At 40.4% G+C, this 17,062-nt stretch overlaps 1 protein-coding gene and 2 pseudogenes across 1 annotated transcript; all 3 read right to left on the bottom strand.

The window, feature by feature from the left end:
* Positions 1-984: 984 nt before the first annotated feature.
* Positions 985-3,562, bottom strand: LOC118807702 (odorant receptor 131-2-like). The gene is made up of 2 exons (XM_036569729.1): positions 2,593-3,562; positions 985-1,313 (listed from the first exon to the last, which is right to left on the bottom strand). The coding sequence occupies exons 1-2, from the start codon at positions 3,488-3,490 to the stop codon at positions 985-987; spliced, it is 1,227 nt and encodes a 408-aa protein (XP_036425622.1). The 5' UTR covers positions 3,491-3,562.
* Positions 3,563-6,489: 2,927 nt separating this feature from the next.
* Positions 6,490-8,990, bottom strand: LOC118807703 (annotated as a pseudogene).
* Positions 8,991-11,801: 2,811 nt separating this feature from the next.
* On the bottom strand, positions 11,802-14,205 carry LOC118807704 (annotated as a pseudogene).
* Between the last annotated feature and the right edge of the window lie 2,857 nt (positions 14,206-17,062).

Raw genomic sequence — 17,062 nt, forward strand, 5'->3', positions numbered from 1 at the left:
TATTATCCCAAAAGTCTTTCTTAACGTGGAAACGTGTACATTGACCTTAACTGCGGCAAGTGAGGCCTGCTGTTCTTTAAATGTTCTTTTGTGACCTCCTAGATGGGTTGTCAGTGCACTCTTGGTGAAATTTGGTTAGGCTGGCCACTCCTGGGAGGGTCCACCGCTGTTCCAAGTTTTCTCTGTTTGTGGATAAAGGCTCTCACTGTGGTTCTTTGGAGTCCCAGAGCCTTAGCAATGGCTTTGTAACTCTTTCCACACTGGTAGATTTCAATGACTTTGTTGCGCATCTGTATTTGAATCGCTTTAGAACGTGGCATCATGTGCTGCTTTTTGAGACCTTCTAGCTGCTTCACATTGTCAGACAGGTTCTATTTAAGTGATGTTTAGATTCAACAGGTCTGACAATAATCATGCCTGGGTGTGGCTAGTGAAATTGAACCCAACAGTCAATTGTAGTTGGTTAACTGCTTGATTAAGTAGCTAAGGGCACAATAACTTTTTTACATAGGGCCAGGTAGGGCTTAAGAGTATTTTCCCTTCAATAAATGAAAACATCATGTATAAACTGCATTTTGTGTTCACTTGGGTTATCTTTGTCTAATATTAAAGTTTAATGATTTGAAATATTCAAATGTGACAAATATGCAAAAATAGAAGAAATTGGGAAGGGGCAAATAATTTTTCACAGCACTGAACACTTTAAACTGAGAAACACTGTCCTGGAATGTCCACTGTCCTGGTCAGCATGAGTCCTGGTTGGTGCACTCCTGAAGACCAGCTCCATGGGTGTTCTGAGCTCATGGCTGAATATAAAGAGAGCCGGAGTGAACCCAGTCGACTCCTGCACAGCAGAGAAACAACATGCCAATAGGACCAGGGGCAAATGTTTGTCCCGGTTGTGCTGGTGTTGGTCAGTGACAATAGATTGGAGAGGCATGGTCCTAATCTTTCGAATGCCCAGCTTGTTGTAGACCCCTGTCTTTACTGCTGACTCAAAATTGCATCCCAGTTGTTATCGAGCTCCTCCAGCACTCTGAACCAGCAGAAGAACACCTCTACTAGCAGCTCCACCATCATGATCACACTTTGCTTTGGAATGGCATTTGCCTCCAGCCATTTAGTGAAATAATCCATGATCACGAGAATGTAGCTTTTCCTGACTTTGGTGGTAGGAAAGGGGCCCAGGATGTCCACAGCTACACTTTCCATTGGGGCACCAGAGCAGAAGGACTGCAATGGAGCATGCAACAGCTCCGTCAGCCCATTCTTGGCCATGCACAGGTCGCAGCAGTTCATACAGAGCTCCACATCTAGGTGGACAGACACCAGCTCTTCTCTCACACGGTACAACAGCCCCTCATGCAAGTGAAGGCTGTCCCCGCTTGTGCAAAGTGTCTTGGCAGTGGGCCCATGCAGTGTTACATCTGTGCATTCTGGTGTCCGTCCCGCTTTGAGCCAGTCGCGTGCCCAGAAGAGGTCAGCTCATTCCTCCTGGGCACAACAGAATCCCTCAGGACTTAAGCCATCAAGCTCAGTGCTACTACGGTGACGGCCATGGCTGCAGTGTTCCTTTTCACTGTTTCTGCTTTCTTCTTAAGGTGCACACAGTACCAGCATTTCTCAGCAGCACAAGAGTGGAAGGACAGGGCATTGGCATTTCCATGTAGGCACCTGGTATGATGCTGAATTGAGAAGTTGTGCTCCTGTAATGCCACAGTCCACCTTGCTACCTGAGCCTTGAGCTCTTTGAATTGCATGAGCCAGGTCAATGAGGCGTGATCAGTGTGCAGCATTGTGGGAACACTGTGCAAGTAAAGGTGAAACTGGCATGGCCCCACCAAAACAGCCAGCAATTCTTTTCATGTTACACTGTGGCTTGCTCAGCTGCTGGCTGTAGTACTTGATGACCCTCTCATTATCCTCCTGTATTTGTCACTAGCATAATTGTCCATGATGAAGTTGCTACCTGCTCACAGAATTGCTAGTAGTGATACCTCACACAGCCAGTCATGGATCTGGTGTAATAGTGCAGCTTTTGTCTGCAATCCCATGCACAAACTATCCAGACAGGACAGGTTCATTTGACACAATAATTAATTCTATTTAAACTCAATTTAGTGCACCAAAGTTTTAAAAATGTGTGATCAAAAATTTACAATTAATTGTAACAGGCATGCATAATTGGATAAAATAAAGAAATACTAAGACTAGTTATGTAAAATAACTGACACAGTTTAATGATGTTTTTGATTATCAGTGCTGAGGATGCACTTCTGCCTTTAAACCTAGTATGTTATTGGATGCACTCAGAAAAGATGCACATTCTTACAATTCTTTTTGCATTTCATGTGCTCAAACTCTTTAAAGCATCCTTTTAAACTTGTTTACTTTGTACACACAAAAAATGTAGTTAAATTTTTTTCTTTCATTCAGTAACAAATGTACACCACCGTAACACACATTACAGAGGATACATAATATCCTTTAAAACGTTATACATAGGTGATAAAATTTTGATTTTTTTTTTCCAGTTTCAGCTCAGTTAGAAGCTTTGTGTTTGTTTTTGATTTTTTTCATCCAGCTTAATACACAGCAGGTGCTTTTTCAGATATGCACAGAACATTTGATCCCTCAATCCGTACACAATAGGACTTATAAACCTGGGTAAAATCTGGACAAAGATGTAAATTGTGAATCGTATGTCATTTAAAAGCATGGGGAAGAGGGAGGTTAACGTACTCTCAATTAGTGGGTCAATATATGTGAACATGCACAGCAGAAGCTGCAGGCCATGCAGGACGATGGTATTGCGGGCCTTCCGGGCATCTGCACCGGTGGCCTTGGCAGTAAACATGATCCTGAAGTAGGTGTAGAACAAAGTGAGCCATACAAAGGACAGATAGACCAGGTATGAGACTGTTCTCTTCTCCACCATGTATGGGTGGCGGAGCAGAGCGTTTTGATGGCAGTTGACAGAAGAATGGAAAAACGATAAAGGCTCAGTGGCTAATAGAAAGAACAGGTCAGGAAGAATGGTGATGGCACCCAAGCCCCAAATGAGGCCAATTAGGATGTATGTCCTGCGCACAGTACAAATCTGTGTGTGACGTAACGGGTTACAAATAGCAATGTAGCGCTCCACAGCCATGCCGGCCAGATTCAGGGGAGTGTTGAGGGTGGTGAACACTGCAATCATTATAAGAATGCAACAGATAGAGACATTAATTGTATAAAAAATATAGAAAATAAGATTAAGCAACACTGCAATTGTTAGCTGGATCATATCATTGATGACCATATGGATGAAGAGGATATATCGAGGATTCTCATTGAAGATCTCATGCTTGAGGAAAGTGTGGACAAGTGTGCCGTTAATGTAGTTAATAGAGAAGTACAAAGCCACAACGATCACATTCTTGGTCACAGCTATCGTGTACGAGTCCCTTATTTTAGTCTGGGTGATGTTGCTGTACGTTGAGAGGTTCATCACTTGCTCCTTTTAGTACCAAAGGCTACCTTCCTCAGGTGAGGCTGTTAAATAATAAAAAGCAAACATTTAAGATTCACCACAAATTACAGCACATTCTAATGAATACTATATACACATTTCTCCGTTAGTATAGGAACATGAAACATCTGTGTCTGTTTAACTGCCAGTTCTTCTTCATATAAATGTTAATGGTAACAATATTCAATAGCAAACTGTTATTTTTTGTGTATATAATGTTAGAATATATGCATCATCAAGAAAATTAAGATGTTACAAAGTCTGACAATGAACATGTCATCAGGTCTTTTGAACCTTATTTGTCCTAACCTTCTAAGTCTCCTATGACAAGAGACGCTTCTTTAGAAGTGCTTATATTTAAGCTGAGGAAAAAAGGTTCAGCCCCCTTACTTGATTTCAGATAAATAATCAAACAACACTGTTCCTAAGAGAATCGTAAGTGTCCTTCTGTGTGATTAATGAGATGCATTATCTTTCGCCAGACAGAAGAGGGGGGCAAAGAATGTATAGAAGGGTCAGTTGGAACCATCCACTATGCTGGAGGCCTTACTGATGCAGTTTATGATTATCATATGGGAGGTCAGATATGAATTATAAGGCTGTGATTCTGAGTAGATTCACGATTTTGAATGCTAATAAGTTCACTTTAGTTTTTTTCATGTCATCACATTTTGTCCTTCCTTCATTCAATTATGTATTACAGATTTAACCATTTTTATATTTTTTTGGAAAATAAAAATACTTATGGTGATGAATTGGCTGCCACATTGTCTTATCAGGTTTACACTTTCAAACATTTTTTTCAAGTTAATTACATGATTTTTCTGTGAATACTGCAAAAAAATCCTAGTAGTTATAAAAGCTGTTTTCTCTTTTGTGTGAGGAGGTGAATGATATGCTTGTTGGACCCTTTCAGGGATGGAAAAAACAATAAATGATAAATGTTGAATAAAAGCATAATTTACCGGCCAGTCATAAAGTGACCGTATATTATTTTAATGGTTAAATAAGTTGGTGTTTTGGGTTGGAAAGTAAAATTCGAGGACCCAACGAAATTATTATATTTTATGTAAAACAATGATTCATTGTGCAGAAGAAGATTCAGGAAATTGCTCTCGTTATCTAGAACTGCAGAAAAAGCCACTTAAAAAGCAGCCTGAAAAGAGGGCAGGTCACTTCTAGCCCTACTCTTTCTCCTAATGTTTACTGAAAACAAAACTCTATCTAACCCCAAACTTGGTACAGAATAACATAAGCACATATAAAGTGCTGTGAAAAAAAGTATTTGCCCCTCACCAGATTTATTCTATTTTTGTTAATTTGTCACATTTAAATGTTTTAGATCATCCAACTAATTTCAATATAAGATAAGGACAACACGAGTAAACACAGAATGTAGATTTAAAATGATTATTCTATTTATTGAAGATAAACATTTATCAAAAACCTTTATCATCAGAGTGAAAAAGTAATTGCCCCCTAAACCTAATAACTGATTGTGCCACCCTTGGCAGTAACAGCTGCAATCAAACTTTTGAGATAATATGCAATGAGTCTTTTACATCGCTGTGGAGGAAAAATGGGTTTTTGAGCATGAACTGCCCGTTTAAGGTCTTGCCACAGCATCGCAATGGGATTCAAGTCAGGACTTTGACTCAGCCACTCCAAAGCCTTAATTTTGTTTGTTCTGAGCCTTTCAGAGATGGACTTGCTTGTGTGCTCCGGATCATTGTCCTGTTGCATAACCTAACTTGAGACATAGATCATGAACTGACAGACGGACATTCTCCATCAGGATTCTCTGATACAGAGCAGAGTTCATTGTTTCATCAATTATGACAAGTTGTCCAGGCCCTGCAGAAGCAAAGCAGCCCCCGATCACACTACCACCACCATGTTTTACTGTTGGTATGATGTTCCTCTGGTGGAATGCAGTGTTAGCTTTACACCATGTCTTCCAAAAAGTTCCAGCTTTGACTCATCAGTCCACAGAGTATTATCCCAAAAGTCTTTCTTAACGTGGAAACGTGTACATTGACCTTAACTGCGGCAAGTGAGGCCTGCTGTTCTTTAAATGTTCTTTTGTGACCTCCTAGATGGGTTGTCAGTGCACTCTTGGTGAAATTTGGTTAGGCTGGCCACTCCTGGGAGGGTCCACCGCTGTTCCAAGTTTTCTCTGTTTGTGGATAAAGGCTCTCACTGTGGTTCTTTGGAGTCCCAGAGCCTTAGCAATGGCTTTGTAACTCTTTCCACACTGGTAGATTTCAATGACTTTGTTGCGCATCTGTATTTGAATCGCTTTAGAACGTGGCATCATGTGCTGCTTTTTGAGACCTTCTAGCTGCTTCACATTGTCAGACAGGTTCTATTTAAGTGATGTTTAGATTCAACAGGTCTGACAATAATCATGCCTGGGTGTGGCTAGTGAAATTGAACCCAACAGTCAATTGTAGTTGGTTAACTGCTTGATTAAGTAGCTAAGGGCACAATAACTTTTTTACATAGGGCCAGGTAGGGCTTAAGAGTATTTTCCCTTCAATAAATGAAAACATCATGTATAAACTGCATTTTGTGTTCACTTGGGTTATCTTTGTCTAATATTAAAGTTTAATGATTTGAAATATTCAAATGTGACAAATATGCAAAAATAGAAGAAATTGGGAAGGGGCAAATAATTTTTCACAGCACTGAACACTTTAAACTGAGAAACACTGTCCTGGAATGTCCACTGTCCTGGTCAGCATGAGTCCTGGTTGGTGCACTCCTGAAGACCAGCTCCATGGGTGTTCTGAGCTCATGGCTGAATATAAAGAGAGCCGGAGTGAACCCAGTCGACTCCTGCACAGCAGAGAAACAACATGCCAATAGGACCAGGGGCAAATGTTTGTCCCGGTTGTGCTGGTGTTGGTCAGTGACAATAGATTGGAGAGGCATGGTCCTAATCTTTCGAATGCCCAGCTTGTTGTAGACCCCTGTCTTTACTGCTGACTCAAAATTGCATCCCAGTTGTTATCGAGCTCCTCCAGCACTCTGAACCAGCAGAAGAACACCTCTACTAGCAGCTCCACCATCATGATCACACTTTGCTTTGGAATGGCATTTGCCTCCAGCCATTTAGTGAAATAATCCATGATCACGAGAATGTAGCTTTTCCTGACTTTGGTGGTAGGAAAGGGGCCCAGGATGTCCACAGCTACACTTTCCATTGGGGCACCAGAGCAGAAGGACTGCAATGGAGCATGCAACAGCTCCGTCAGCCCATTCTTGGCCATGCACAGGTCGCAGCAGTTCATACAGAGCTCCACATCTAGGTGGACAGACACCAGCTCTTCTCTCACACGGTACAACAGCCCCTCATGCAAGTGAAGGCTGTCCCCGCTTGTGCAAAGTGTCTTGGCAGTGGGCCCATGCAGTGTTACATCTGTGCATTCTGGTGTCCGTCCCGCTTTGAGCCAGTCGCGTGCCCAGAAGAGGTCAGCTCATTCCTCCTGGGCACAACAGAATCCCTCAGGACTTAAGCCATCAAGCTCAGTGCTACTACGGTGACGGCCATGGCTGCAGTGTTCCTTTTCACTGTTTCTGCTTTCTTCTTAAGGTGCACACAGTACCAGCATTTCTCAGCAGCACAAGAGTGGAAGGACAGGGCATTGGCATTTCCATGTAGGCACCTGGTATGATGCTGAATTGAGAAGTTGTGCTCCTGTAATGCCACAGTCCACCTTGCTACCTGAGCCTTGAGCTCTTTGAATTGCATGAGCCAGGTCAATGAGGCGTGATCAGTGTGCAGCATTGTGGGAACACTGTGCAAGTAAAGGTGAAACTGGCATGGCCCCACCAAAACAGCCAGCAATTCTTTTCATGTTACACTGTGGCTTGCTCAGCTGCTGGCTGTAGTACTTGATGACCCTCTCATTATCCTCCTGTATTTGTCACTAGCATAATTGTCCATGATGAAGTTGCTACCTGCTCACAGAATTGCTAGTAGTGATACCTCACACAGCCAGTCATGGATCTGGTGTAATAGTGCAGCTTTGTCTGCAATCCCATGCACAAACTATCCAGACAGGACAGGTTCATTTGACACAATAATTAATTCTATTTAAACTCAATTTAGTGCACCAAAGTTTTAAAAATGTGTGATCAAAAATTACAATTAATTGTAACAGGCATGCATAATTGGATAAAATAAAGAAATACTAAGACTAGTTATGTAAAATAACTGACACAGTTAATGATGTTTTTGATTATCAGTGCTGAGGACGCACTTCTGCCTTTAAACCTAGTATGTTATTGGATGCACTCAGAAAAGATGCACATTCTTGCAAAAAGAATTGTATTTCATGTGCTCAAACTCTAAAGCATCCTTTTAAACTTGTTTACTTTGTACACACAAAAAATGTACAGTTAAATTTTTTTCTTTCATTCAGTAACAAATGTACACCACCGTAACACACATTACAGAGGATACATAATATCCTTTAAAACGTTATACATAGGTGATAAAATTTTGATTTTTTTTTTCCAGTTTCAGCTCAGTTAGAAGCTTTGTGTTTGTTTTTGATTTTTTTCATCCAGCTTAATACACAGCAGGTGCTTTTTCAGATATGCACAGAACATTTGATCCCTCAATCCGTACACAATAGGACTTATAAACCTGGGTAAAATCTGGACAAAGATGTAAATTGTGAATCGTATGTCATTTAAAAGCATGGGGAAGAGGGAGGTTAACGTACTCTCAATTAGTGGGTCAATATATGTGAACATGCACAGCAGAAGCTGCAGGCCATGCAGGACGATGGTATTGCGGGCCTTCCGGGCATCTGCACCGGTGGCCTTGGCAGTAAACATGATCCTGAAGTAGGTGTAGAACAAAGTGAGCCATACAAAGGACAGATAGACCAGGTATGAGACTGTTCTCTTCTCCACCATGTATGGGTGGCGGAGCAGAGCGTTTTGATGGCAGTTGACAGAAGAATGGAAAAACGATAAAGGCTCAGTGGCTAATAGAAAGAACAGGTCAGGAAGAATGGTGATGGCACCCAAGCCCCAAATGAGGCCAATTAGGATGTATGTCCTGCGCACAGTACAAATCTGTGTGTGACGTAACGGGTTACAAATAGCAATGTAGCGCTCCACAGCCATGCCGGCCAGATTCAGGGGAGTGTTGAGGGTGGTGAACACTGCAATCATTATAAGAATGCAACAGATAGAGACATAATTGTATAAAAAATATAGAAAATAAGATTAAGCAACACTGCAATTGTTAGCTGGATCATATCATTGATGACCATATGGATGAAGAGGATATATCGAGGATTCTCATTGAAGATCTCATGCTTGAGGAAAGTGTGGACAAGTGTGCCGTTAATGTAGTTAATAGAGAAGTACAAAGCCACAACGATCACATTCTGGTCACAGCTATCGTGTACGAGTCCCTTATTTTAGTCTGGGTGATGTTGCTGTACGTTGAGAGGTTCATCACTTGCTCCTTTTAGTACCAAAGGCTACCTTCCTCAGGTGAGGCTGTTAAATAATAAAAAGCAAACATTTAAGATTCACCACAAATTACAGCACATTCTAATGAATACTATATACACATTTCTCCGTTAGTATAGGAACATGAAACATCTGTGTCTGTTTAACTGCCAGTTCTTCTTCATATAAATGTTAATGGTAACAATATTCAATAGCAAACTGTTATTTTTTGTGTATATAATGTTAGAATATATGCATCATCAAGAAAATTAAGATGTTACAAAGTCTGACAATGAACATGTCATCAGGTCTTTTGAACCTTATTTGTCCTAACCTTCTAAGTCTCCTATGACAAGAGACGCTTCTTTAGAAGTGCTTATATTTAAGCTGAGGAAAAAAGGTTCAGCCCCCTTACTTGATTTCAGATAAATAATCAAACAACACTGTTCCTAAGAGAATCGTAAGTGTCCTTCTGTGTGATTAATGAGATGCATTATCTTTCGCCAGACAGAAGAGGGGGGCAAAGAATGTATAGAAGGGTCAGTTGGAACCATCCACTATGCTGGAGGCCTTACTGATGCAGTTTATGATATCATATGGGAGGTCAGATATGAATTATAAGGCTGTGATTCTGAGTAGATCACGATTTTGAATGCTAATAAGTTCACTTTAGTTTTTTTCATGTCATCACATTTTGTCCTTCCTTCATTCAATTATGTATTACAGATTTAACCATTTTTATATTTTTTTGGAAAATAAAAATACTTATGGTGATGAATTGGCTGCCACATTGTCTTATCAGGTTTACACTTTCAAACATTTTTTTCAAGTTAATTACATGATTTTTCTGTGAATACTGCAAAAAAATCCTAGTAGTTATAAAAGCTGTTTTCTCTTTTGTGTGAGGAGGTGAATGATATGCTTGTTGGACCCTTTCAGGGATGGAAAAAACAATAAATGATAAATGTTGAATAAAAGCATAATTTACCGGCCAGTCATAAAGTGACCGTATATTATTTTAATGGTTAAATAAGTTGGTGTTTTGGGTTGGAAAGTAAAATTCGAGGGACCCAACGAAATTATTATATTTTATGTAAAACAATGATTCATTGTGCAGAAGAAGATTCAGGAAATTGCTCTCGTTATCTAGAACTGCAGAAAAAGCCACTTAAAAAGCAGCCTGAAAAGAGGGCAGGTCACTTCTAGCCCTACTCTTTCTCCTAATGTTTACTGAAAACAAAACTCTATCTAACCCCAAACTTGGTACAGAATAACATAAGCACATATAAAGTGCTGTGAAAAAAAGTATTTGCCCCTCACCAGATTTATTCTATTTTTGTTAATTTGTCACATTTAAATGTTTTAGATCATCCAACTAATTTCAATATAGATAAGGACAACACGAGTAAACACAGAATGTAGATTTAAAATGATTATTCTATTTATTGAAGATAAACATTTATCAAAACCTTTATCATCAGAGTGAAAAAGTAATTGCCCCCTAAACCTAATAACTGATTGTGCCACCCTTGGCAGTAACAGCTGCAATCAAACTTTTGAGATAATATGCAATGAGTCTTTTACATCGCTGTGGAGGAAAAAATGGGTTTTTGAGCATGAACTGCCTGTTTAAGGTCTTGCCACAGCATCGCAATGGGATTCAGTCAGGACTTTGACTCAGCCACTCCAAAGCCTTAATTTTGTTTGTTCTGAGCCTTTCAGAGATGGACTTGCTTGTGTGCTCCGGATCATTGTCCTGTGCATAACCTAACTGAGACATAGATCATGAACTGACAGACGGACATTCTCCATCAGGATTCTCTGATACAGAGCAGAGTTCATTGTTTCATCAATTATGACAAGTTGTCCAGGCCCTGCAGAAGCAAAGCAGCCCCCGATCACACTACCACCACCATGTTTTTACTGTTGGTATGATGTTCCTCTGGTGGAATGCAGTGTTAGCTTTACACCATGTCTTCCAAAAAGTTCCAGCTTTGACTCATCAGTCCACAGAGTATTATCCAAAAGTCTTTCTTAACGTGGAAACGTGTACATTGACCTTAACTGCGGCAAGTGAGGCCTGCTGTTCTTTAAATGTTCTTTTGTGACCTCCTAGATGGGTTGTCAGTGCACTCTTGGTGAAATTTGGGTAGGCTGGCCACTCCTGGGAGGGTCCACCGCTGTTCCAAGTTTTCTCTGTTGTGGATAAAGGCTCTCACTGTGGTTCTTTGGAGTCCCAGAGCCTTAGCAATGGCTTTGTAACTCTTTCCACACTGGTAGATTTCAATGACTTTGTTGCGCATCTGTATTTGAATCGCTTTAGAACGTGGCATCATGTGCTGCTTTTTGAGACCTTCTAGCTGCTTCACATTGTCAGACAGGTTCTATTTAAGTGATGTTTAGATTCAACAGGTCTGACAATAATCATGCCTGGGTGTGGCTAGTGAAATTGAACCCAACAGTCAATTGTAGTTGGTTAACTGCTTGATTAAGTAGCTAAGGGCACAATAACTTTTTTACATAGGGCCAGGTAGGGCTTAAGAGTATTTTCCCTTCAATAAATGAAAACATCATGTATAAACTGCATTTTGTGTTCACTTGGGTTATCTTTGTCTAATATTAAAGTTTAATGACTTGAAACATTCAAATGTGACAAATATGCAAAAATAGAAGAAATTGGGAAGGGGCAAATACTTTTTCACAGCACTGAACACACTTTAAACTGAGAAACACTGTCTTGGAATGTCCACTGTCCTGGTCATCATGAGTCCTGGTCAGTGCACTCCTGAAGACTAGCTCCATGGGTGTCCTGAGCTCATGGCTGAATATAAAGAGAGCCGGAGTGAACCCAGTCGACTCCTGCACAGCAGAGAAACAACATGCCAATAGGACCAGGGGTGGAGGTAGGAAAGGGGCCCAGGATGTCCACAGCTACGTTTTCCATTGGGGCACCAGAGCAGATGGACTGCAATGGAGCATGCAACAGCTCCGTCAGCCCATTCTTGGCCATGCACAGGTCGCAGCAGTTCATACAGAGCTCCACATCTAGGTGGACAGACACCAGCTCTTCTCTCAAACGGTACAACAGCCCCTCATGCAAGTGAAGGCTGTCCCTGCTTGTGCAGTGTCTCTTGGCAGTGGGCCCATGCAGTGTTACATCTGTGCATTCTGGTGTCCGTCCCGCTTTGAGCCAGCCGTGTGCCCAGAAGAGTTCAGCTCATTCCTCCTGGGCACAACAGAATCCCTCAGGACTTAAGCCATCAAGCTCAGTGCTACTACGGTGACGGCCATGGCTGCAGTGTTCCTTTTCACTGTTTCTGCTTTCTTCTTAAGGTGCACACAGTACCAGCATTTCTCAGCAGCACAAGAGTGGAAGGACAGGGCATTGGCATTTCCGTGTAGGCACCTGGTATGATGCTGAATTGAGAAGTTGTGCTCCTGTAATGCCACAATCCACCTTGCTACCTGAGCCTTGGGCTCTTTGAATTGCATGAGCCAGGTCAATGAGGCGTGATCAGTGTGCAGCATTGTGGGAACACTGCAAGTAAAGATGAAACTGGCATGGCCCCACCAAAACAGCCAGCAATTCTTTTCATGTTACACTGTGGCTTGCTCAGCTGCTGGCTGTAGTACACGATGACCCTCTTATTATCCTCCTGTATTTGTCACTAGCATAATTGTCCATGATGAAGTTGCTACCTGCTCACAGAATTGCTAGTAGTGATACCTCACACAGCCAGTCATGGATCTGGTGTAATAGTGCAGCTTTTGTCTGCAATCCCATGCACAAACTATCCAGACAGGACAGGTTCATTTGACACAATAATTAATTCTATTTAAACTCAATTTAGTGCACCAAAGTTTTAAAAATGTGTGATCAAAAATTTACAATTAATTGTAACAGGCATGCATAATTGGATAAAATAAAGAAATACTAAGACTAGTTATGTAAAATAACTGACACAGTTTAATGATGTTTTTGATTATCAGTGCTGAGGATGCACTTCTGCCTTTAAACCTAGTATGTTATTGGATGCACTCAGAAAAGATGCACATTCTTACAATTCTTTTTGCATTTCATGTGCTCAAACTCTTTAAAGCATCCTTTTAAACTTGTTTACTTTGTACACACAAAAAATGTAGTTAAATTTTTTTCTTTCATTCAGTAACAAATGTACACCACCGTAACACACATTACAGAGGATACATAATATCCTTTAAAACGTTATACATAGGTGATAAAATTTTGATTTTTTTTTTCCAGTTTCAGCTCAGTTAGAAGCTTTGTGTTTGTTTTTGATTTTTTTCATCCAGCTTAATACACAGCAGGTGCTTTTTCAGATATGCACAGAACATTTGATCCCTCAATCCGTACACAATAGGACTTATAAACCTGGGTAAAATCTGGACAAAGATGTAAATTGTGAATCGTATGTCATTTAAAAGCATGGGGAAGAGGGAGGTTAACGTACTCTCAATTAGTGGGTCAATATATGTGAACATGCACAGCAGAAGCTGCAGGCCATGCAGGACGATGGTATTGCGGGCCTTCCGGGCATCTGCACCGGTGGCCTTGGCAGTAAACATGATCCTGAAGTAGGTGTAGAACAAAGTGAGCCATACAAAGGACAGATAGACCAGGTATGAGACTGTTCTCTTCTCCACCATGTATGGGTGGCGGAGCAGAGCGTTTTGATGGCAGTTGACAGAAGAATGGAAAAACGATAAAGGCTCAGTGGCTAATAGAAAGAACAGGTCAGGAAGAATGGTGATGGCACCCAAGCCCCAATGAGGCCAATTAGGATGTATGTCCTGCGCACAGTACAAATCTGTGTGTGACGTAACGGGTTACAAATAGCAATGTAGCGCTCCACAGCCATGCCGGCCAGATTCAGGGGAGTGTTGAGGGTGGTGAACACTGCAATCATTATAAGAATGCAACAGATAGAGACATTAATTGTATAAAAAATATAGAAAATAAGATTAAGCAACACTGCAATTGTTAGCTGGATCATATCATTGATGACCATATGGATGAAGAGGATATATCGAGGATTCTCATTGAAGATCTCATGCTTGAGGAAAGTGTGGACAAGTGTGCCGTTAATGTAGTTAATAGAGAAGTACAAAGCCACAACGATCACATTCTTGGTCACAGCTATCGTGTACGAGTCCCTTATTTTAGTCTGGGTGATGTTGCTGTACGTTGAGAGGTTCATCACTTGCTCCTTTTAGTACCAAAGGCTACCTTCCTCAGGTGAGGCTGTTAAATAATAAAAAGCAAACATTTAAGATTCACCACAAATTACAGCACATTCTAATGAATACTATATACACATTTCTCCGTTAGTATAGGAACATGAAACATCTGTGTCTGTTTAACTGCCAGTTCTTCTTCATATAAATGTTAATGTAACAATATTCAATAGCAAACTGTTATTTTTTGTGTATATAATGTTAGAATATATGCATCATCAAGAAAATTAAGATGTTACAAAGTCTGACAATGAACAGTCATCAGGTCTTTTGAACCTTATTTGTCCTAACCTTCTAAGTCTCCTATGACAAGAGACGCTTCTTTAGAAGTGCTTATATTTAAGCTGAGGAAAAAAGGTTCAGCCCCCTTACTTGATTTCAGATAAATAATCAAACAACACTGTTCCTAAGAGAATCGTAAGTGTCCTTCTGTGTGATTAATGAGATGCATTATCTTTCGCCAGACAGAAGAGGGGGGCAAAGAATGTATAGAAGGGTCAGTTGGAACCATCCACTATGCTGGAGGCCTTACTGATGCAGTTTATGATTATCATATGGGAGGTCAGATATGAATTATAAGGCTGTGATTCTGAGTAGATTCACGATTTTGAATGCTAATAAGTTCACTTTAGTTTTTTCATGTCATCACATTTTGTCCTTCCTTCATTCAATTATGTATTACAGATTTAACCATTTTTATATTTTTTTGGAAAATAAAAATACTTATGGTGATGAATTGGCTGCCACATTGTCTTATCAGGTTTACACTTTCAAACATTTTTTTCAAGTTAATTACATGATTTTTCTGTGAATACTGCAAAAAATCCTAGTAGTTATAAAAGCTGTTTTCTCTTTTGTGTGAGGAGGTGAATGATATGCTTGTTGGACCCTTTCAGGGATGGAAAAAACAATAAATGATAAATGTTGAATAAAAGCATAATTTACCGGCCAGTCATAAAGTGACTGTATATTATTTTAATGGTTAAATAAGTTGGTGTTTTGGGTTGGAAAGTAAAATTCGAGGACCCAACGAAATTATTATATTTTATGTAAAACAATGATTCATTGTGCAGAAGAAGATTCAGGAAATTGCTCTCGTTATCTAGAACTGCAGAAAAAGCCACTTAAAAAGCAGCCTGAAAAGAGGGCAGGTCACTTCTAGCCCTACTCTTTCTCCTAATGTTTACTGAAAACAAAACTCTATCTAACCCCAAACTTGGTACAGAATAACATAAGCACATATAAAGTGCTGTGAAAAAAAGTATTTGCCCCTCACCAGATTTATTCTATTTTTGTTAATTTGTCACATTTAAATGTTTTAGATCATCCAACTAATTTCAATATAAGATAAGGACAACACGAGTAAACACAGAATGTAGATTTAAAATGATTATTCTATTTATTGAAGATAAACATTTATCAAAAACCTTTATCATCAGAGTGAAAAAGTAATTGCCCCCTAAACCTAATAACTGATTGTGCCACCCTTGGCAGTAACAGCTGCAATCAAACTTTTGAGATAATATGCAATGAGTCTTTTACATCGCTGTGGAGGAAAAATGGGTTTTTGAGCATGAACTGCCCGTTTAAGGTCTTGCCACAGCATCGCAATGGGATTCAAGTCAGGACTTTGACTCAGCCACTCCAAAGCCTTAATTTTGTTTGTTCTGAGCCTTTCAGAGATGGACTTGCTTGTGTGCTCCGGATCATTGTCCTGTTGCATAACCTAACTTGAGACATAGATCATGAACTGACAGACGGACATTCTCCATCAGGATTCTCTGATACAGAGCAGAGTTCATTGTTTCATCAATTATGACAAGTTGTCCAGGCCCTGCAGAAGCAAAGCAGCCCCCGATCACACTACCACCACCATGTTTTACTGTTGGTATGATGTTCCTCTGGTGGAATGCAGTGTTAGCTTTACACCATGTCTTCCAAAAAGTTCCAGCTTTGACTCATCAGTCCACAGAGTATTATCCCAAAAGTCTTTCTTAACGTGGAAACGTGTACATTGACCTTAACTGCGGCAAGTGAGGCCTGCTGTTCTTTAAATGTTCTTTTGTGACCTCCTAGATGGGTTGTCAGTGCACTCTTGGTGAAATTTGGTTAGGCTGGCCACTCCTGGGAGGGTCCACCGCTGTTCCAAGTTTTCTCTGTTTGTGGATAAAGGCTCTCACTGTGGTTCTTTGGAGTCCCAGAGCCTTAGCAATGGCTTTGTAACTCTTTCCACACTGGTAGATTTCAATGACTTTGTTGCGCATCTGTATTTGAATCGCTTTAGAACGTGGCATCATGTGCTGCTTTTTGAGACCTTCTAGCTGCTTCACATTGTCAGACAGGTTCTATTTAAGTGATGTTTAGATTCAACAGGTCTGACAATAATCATGCCTGGGTGTGGCTAGTGAAATTGAACCCAACAGTCAATTGTAGTTGGTTAACTGCTTGATTAAGTAGCTAAGGGCACAATAACTTTTTTACATAGGGCCAGGTAGGGCTTAAGAGTATTTTCCCTTCAATAAATGAAAACATCATGTATAAACTGCATTTTGTGTTCACTTGGGTTATCTTTGTCTAATATTAAAGTTTAATGATTTGAAATATTCAAATGTGACAAATATGCAAAAATAGAAGAAATTGGGAAGGGGCAAATAATTTTTCACAGCACTGAACACTTTAAACTGAGAAACACTGTCCTGGAATGTCCACTGTCCTGGTCAGCATGAGTCCTGGTTGGTGCACTCCTGAAGACCAGCTCCATGGGTGTTCTGAGCTCATGGCTGAATATAAAGAGAGCCGGAGTGAACCCAGTCGACTCCT

This window comes from Colossoma macropomum, unplaced genomic scaffold (genome assembly GCF_904425465.1).
Source record: "Colossoma macropomum unplaced genomic scaffold, Colossoma_macropomum, whole genome shotgun sequence".
NCBI classification, from domain to species: Eukaryota; Metazoa; Chordata; class Actinopteri; order Characiformes; family Serrasalmidae; genus Colossoma; species Colossoma macropomum.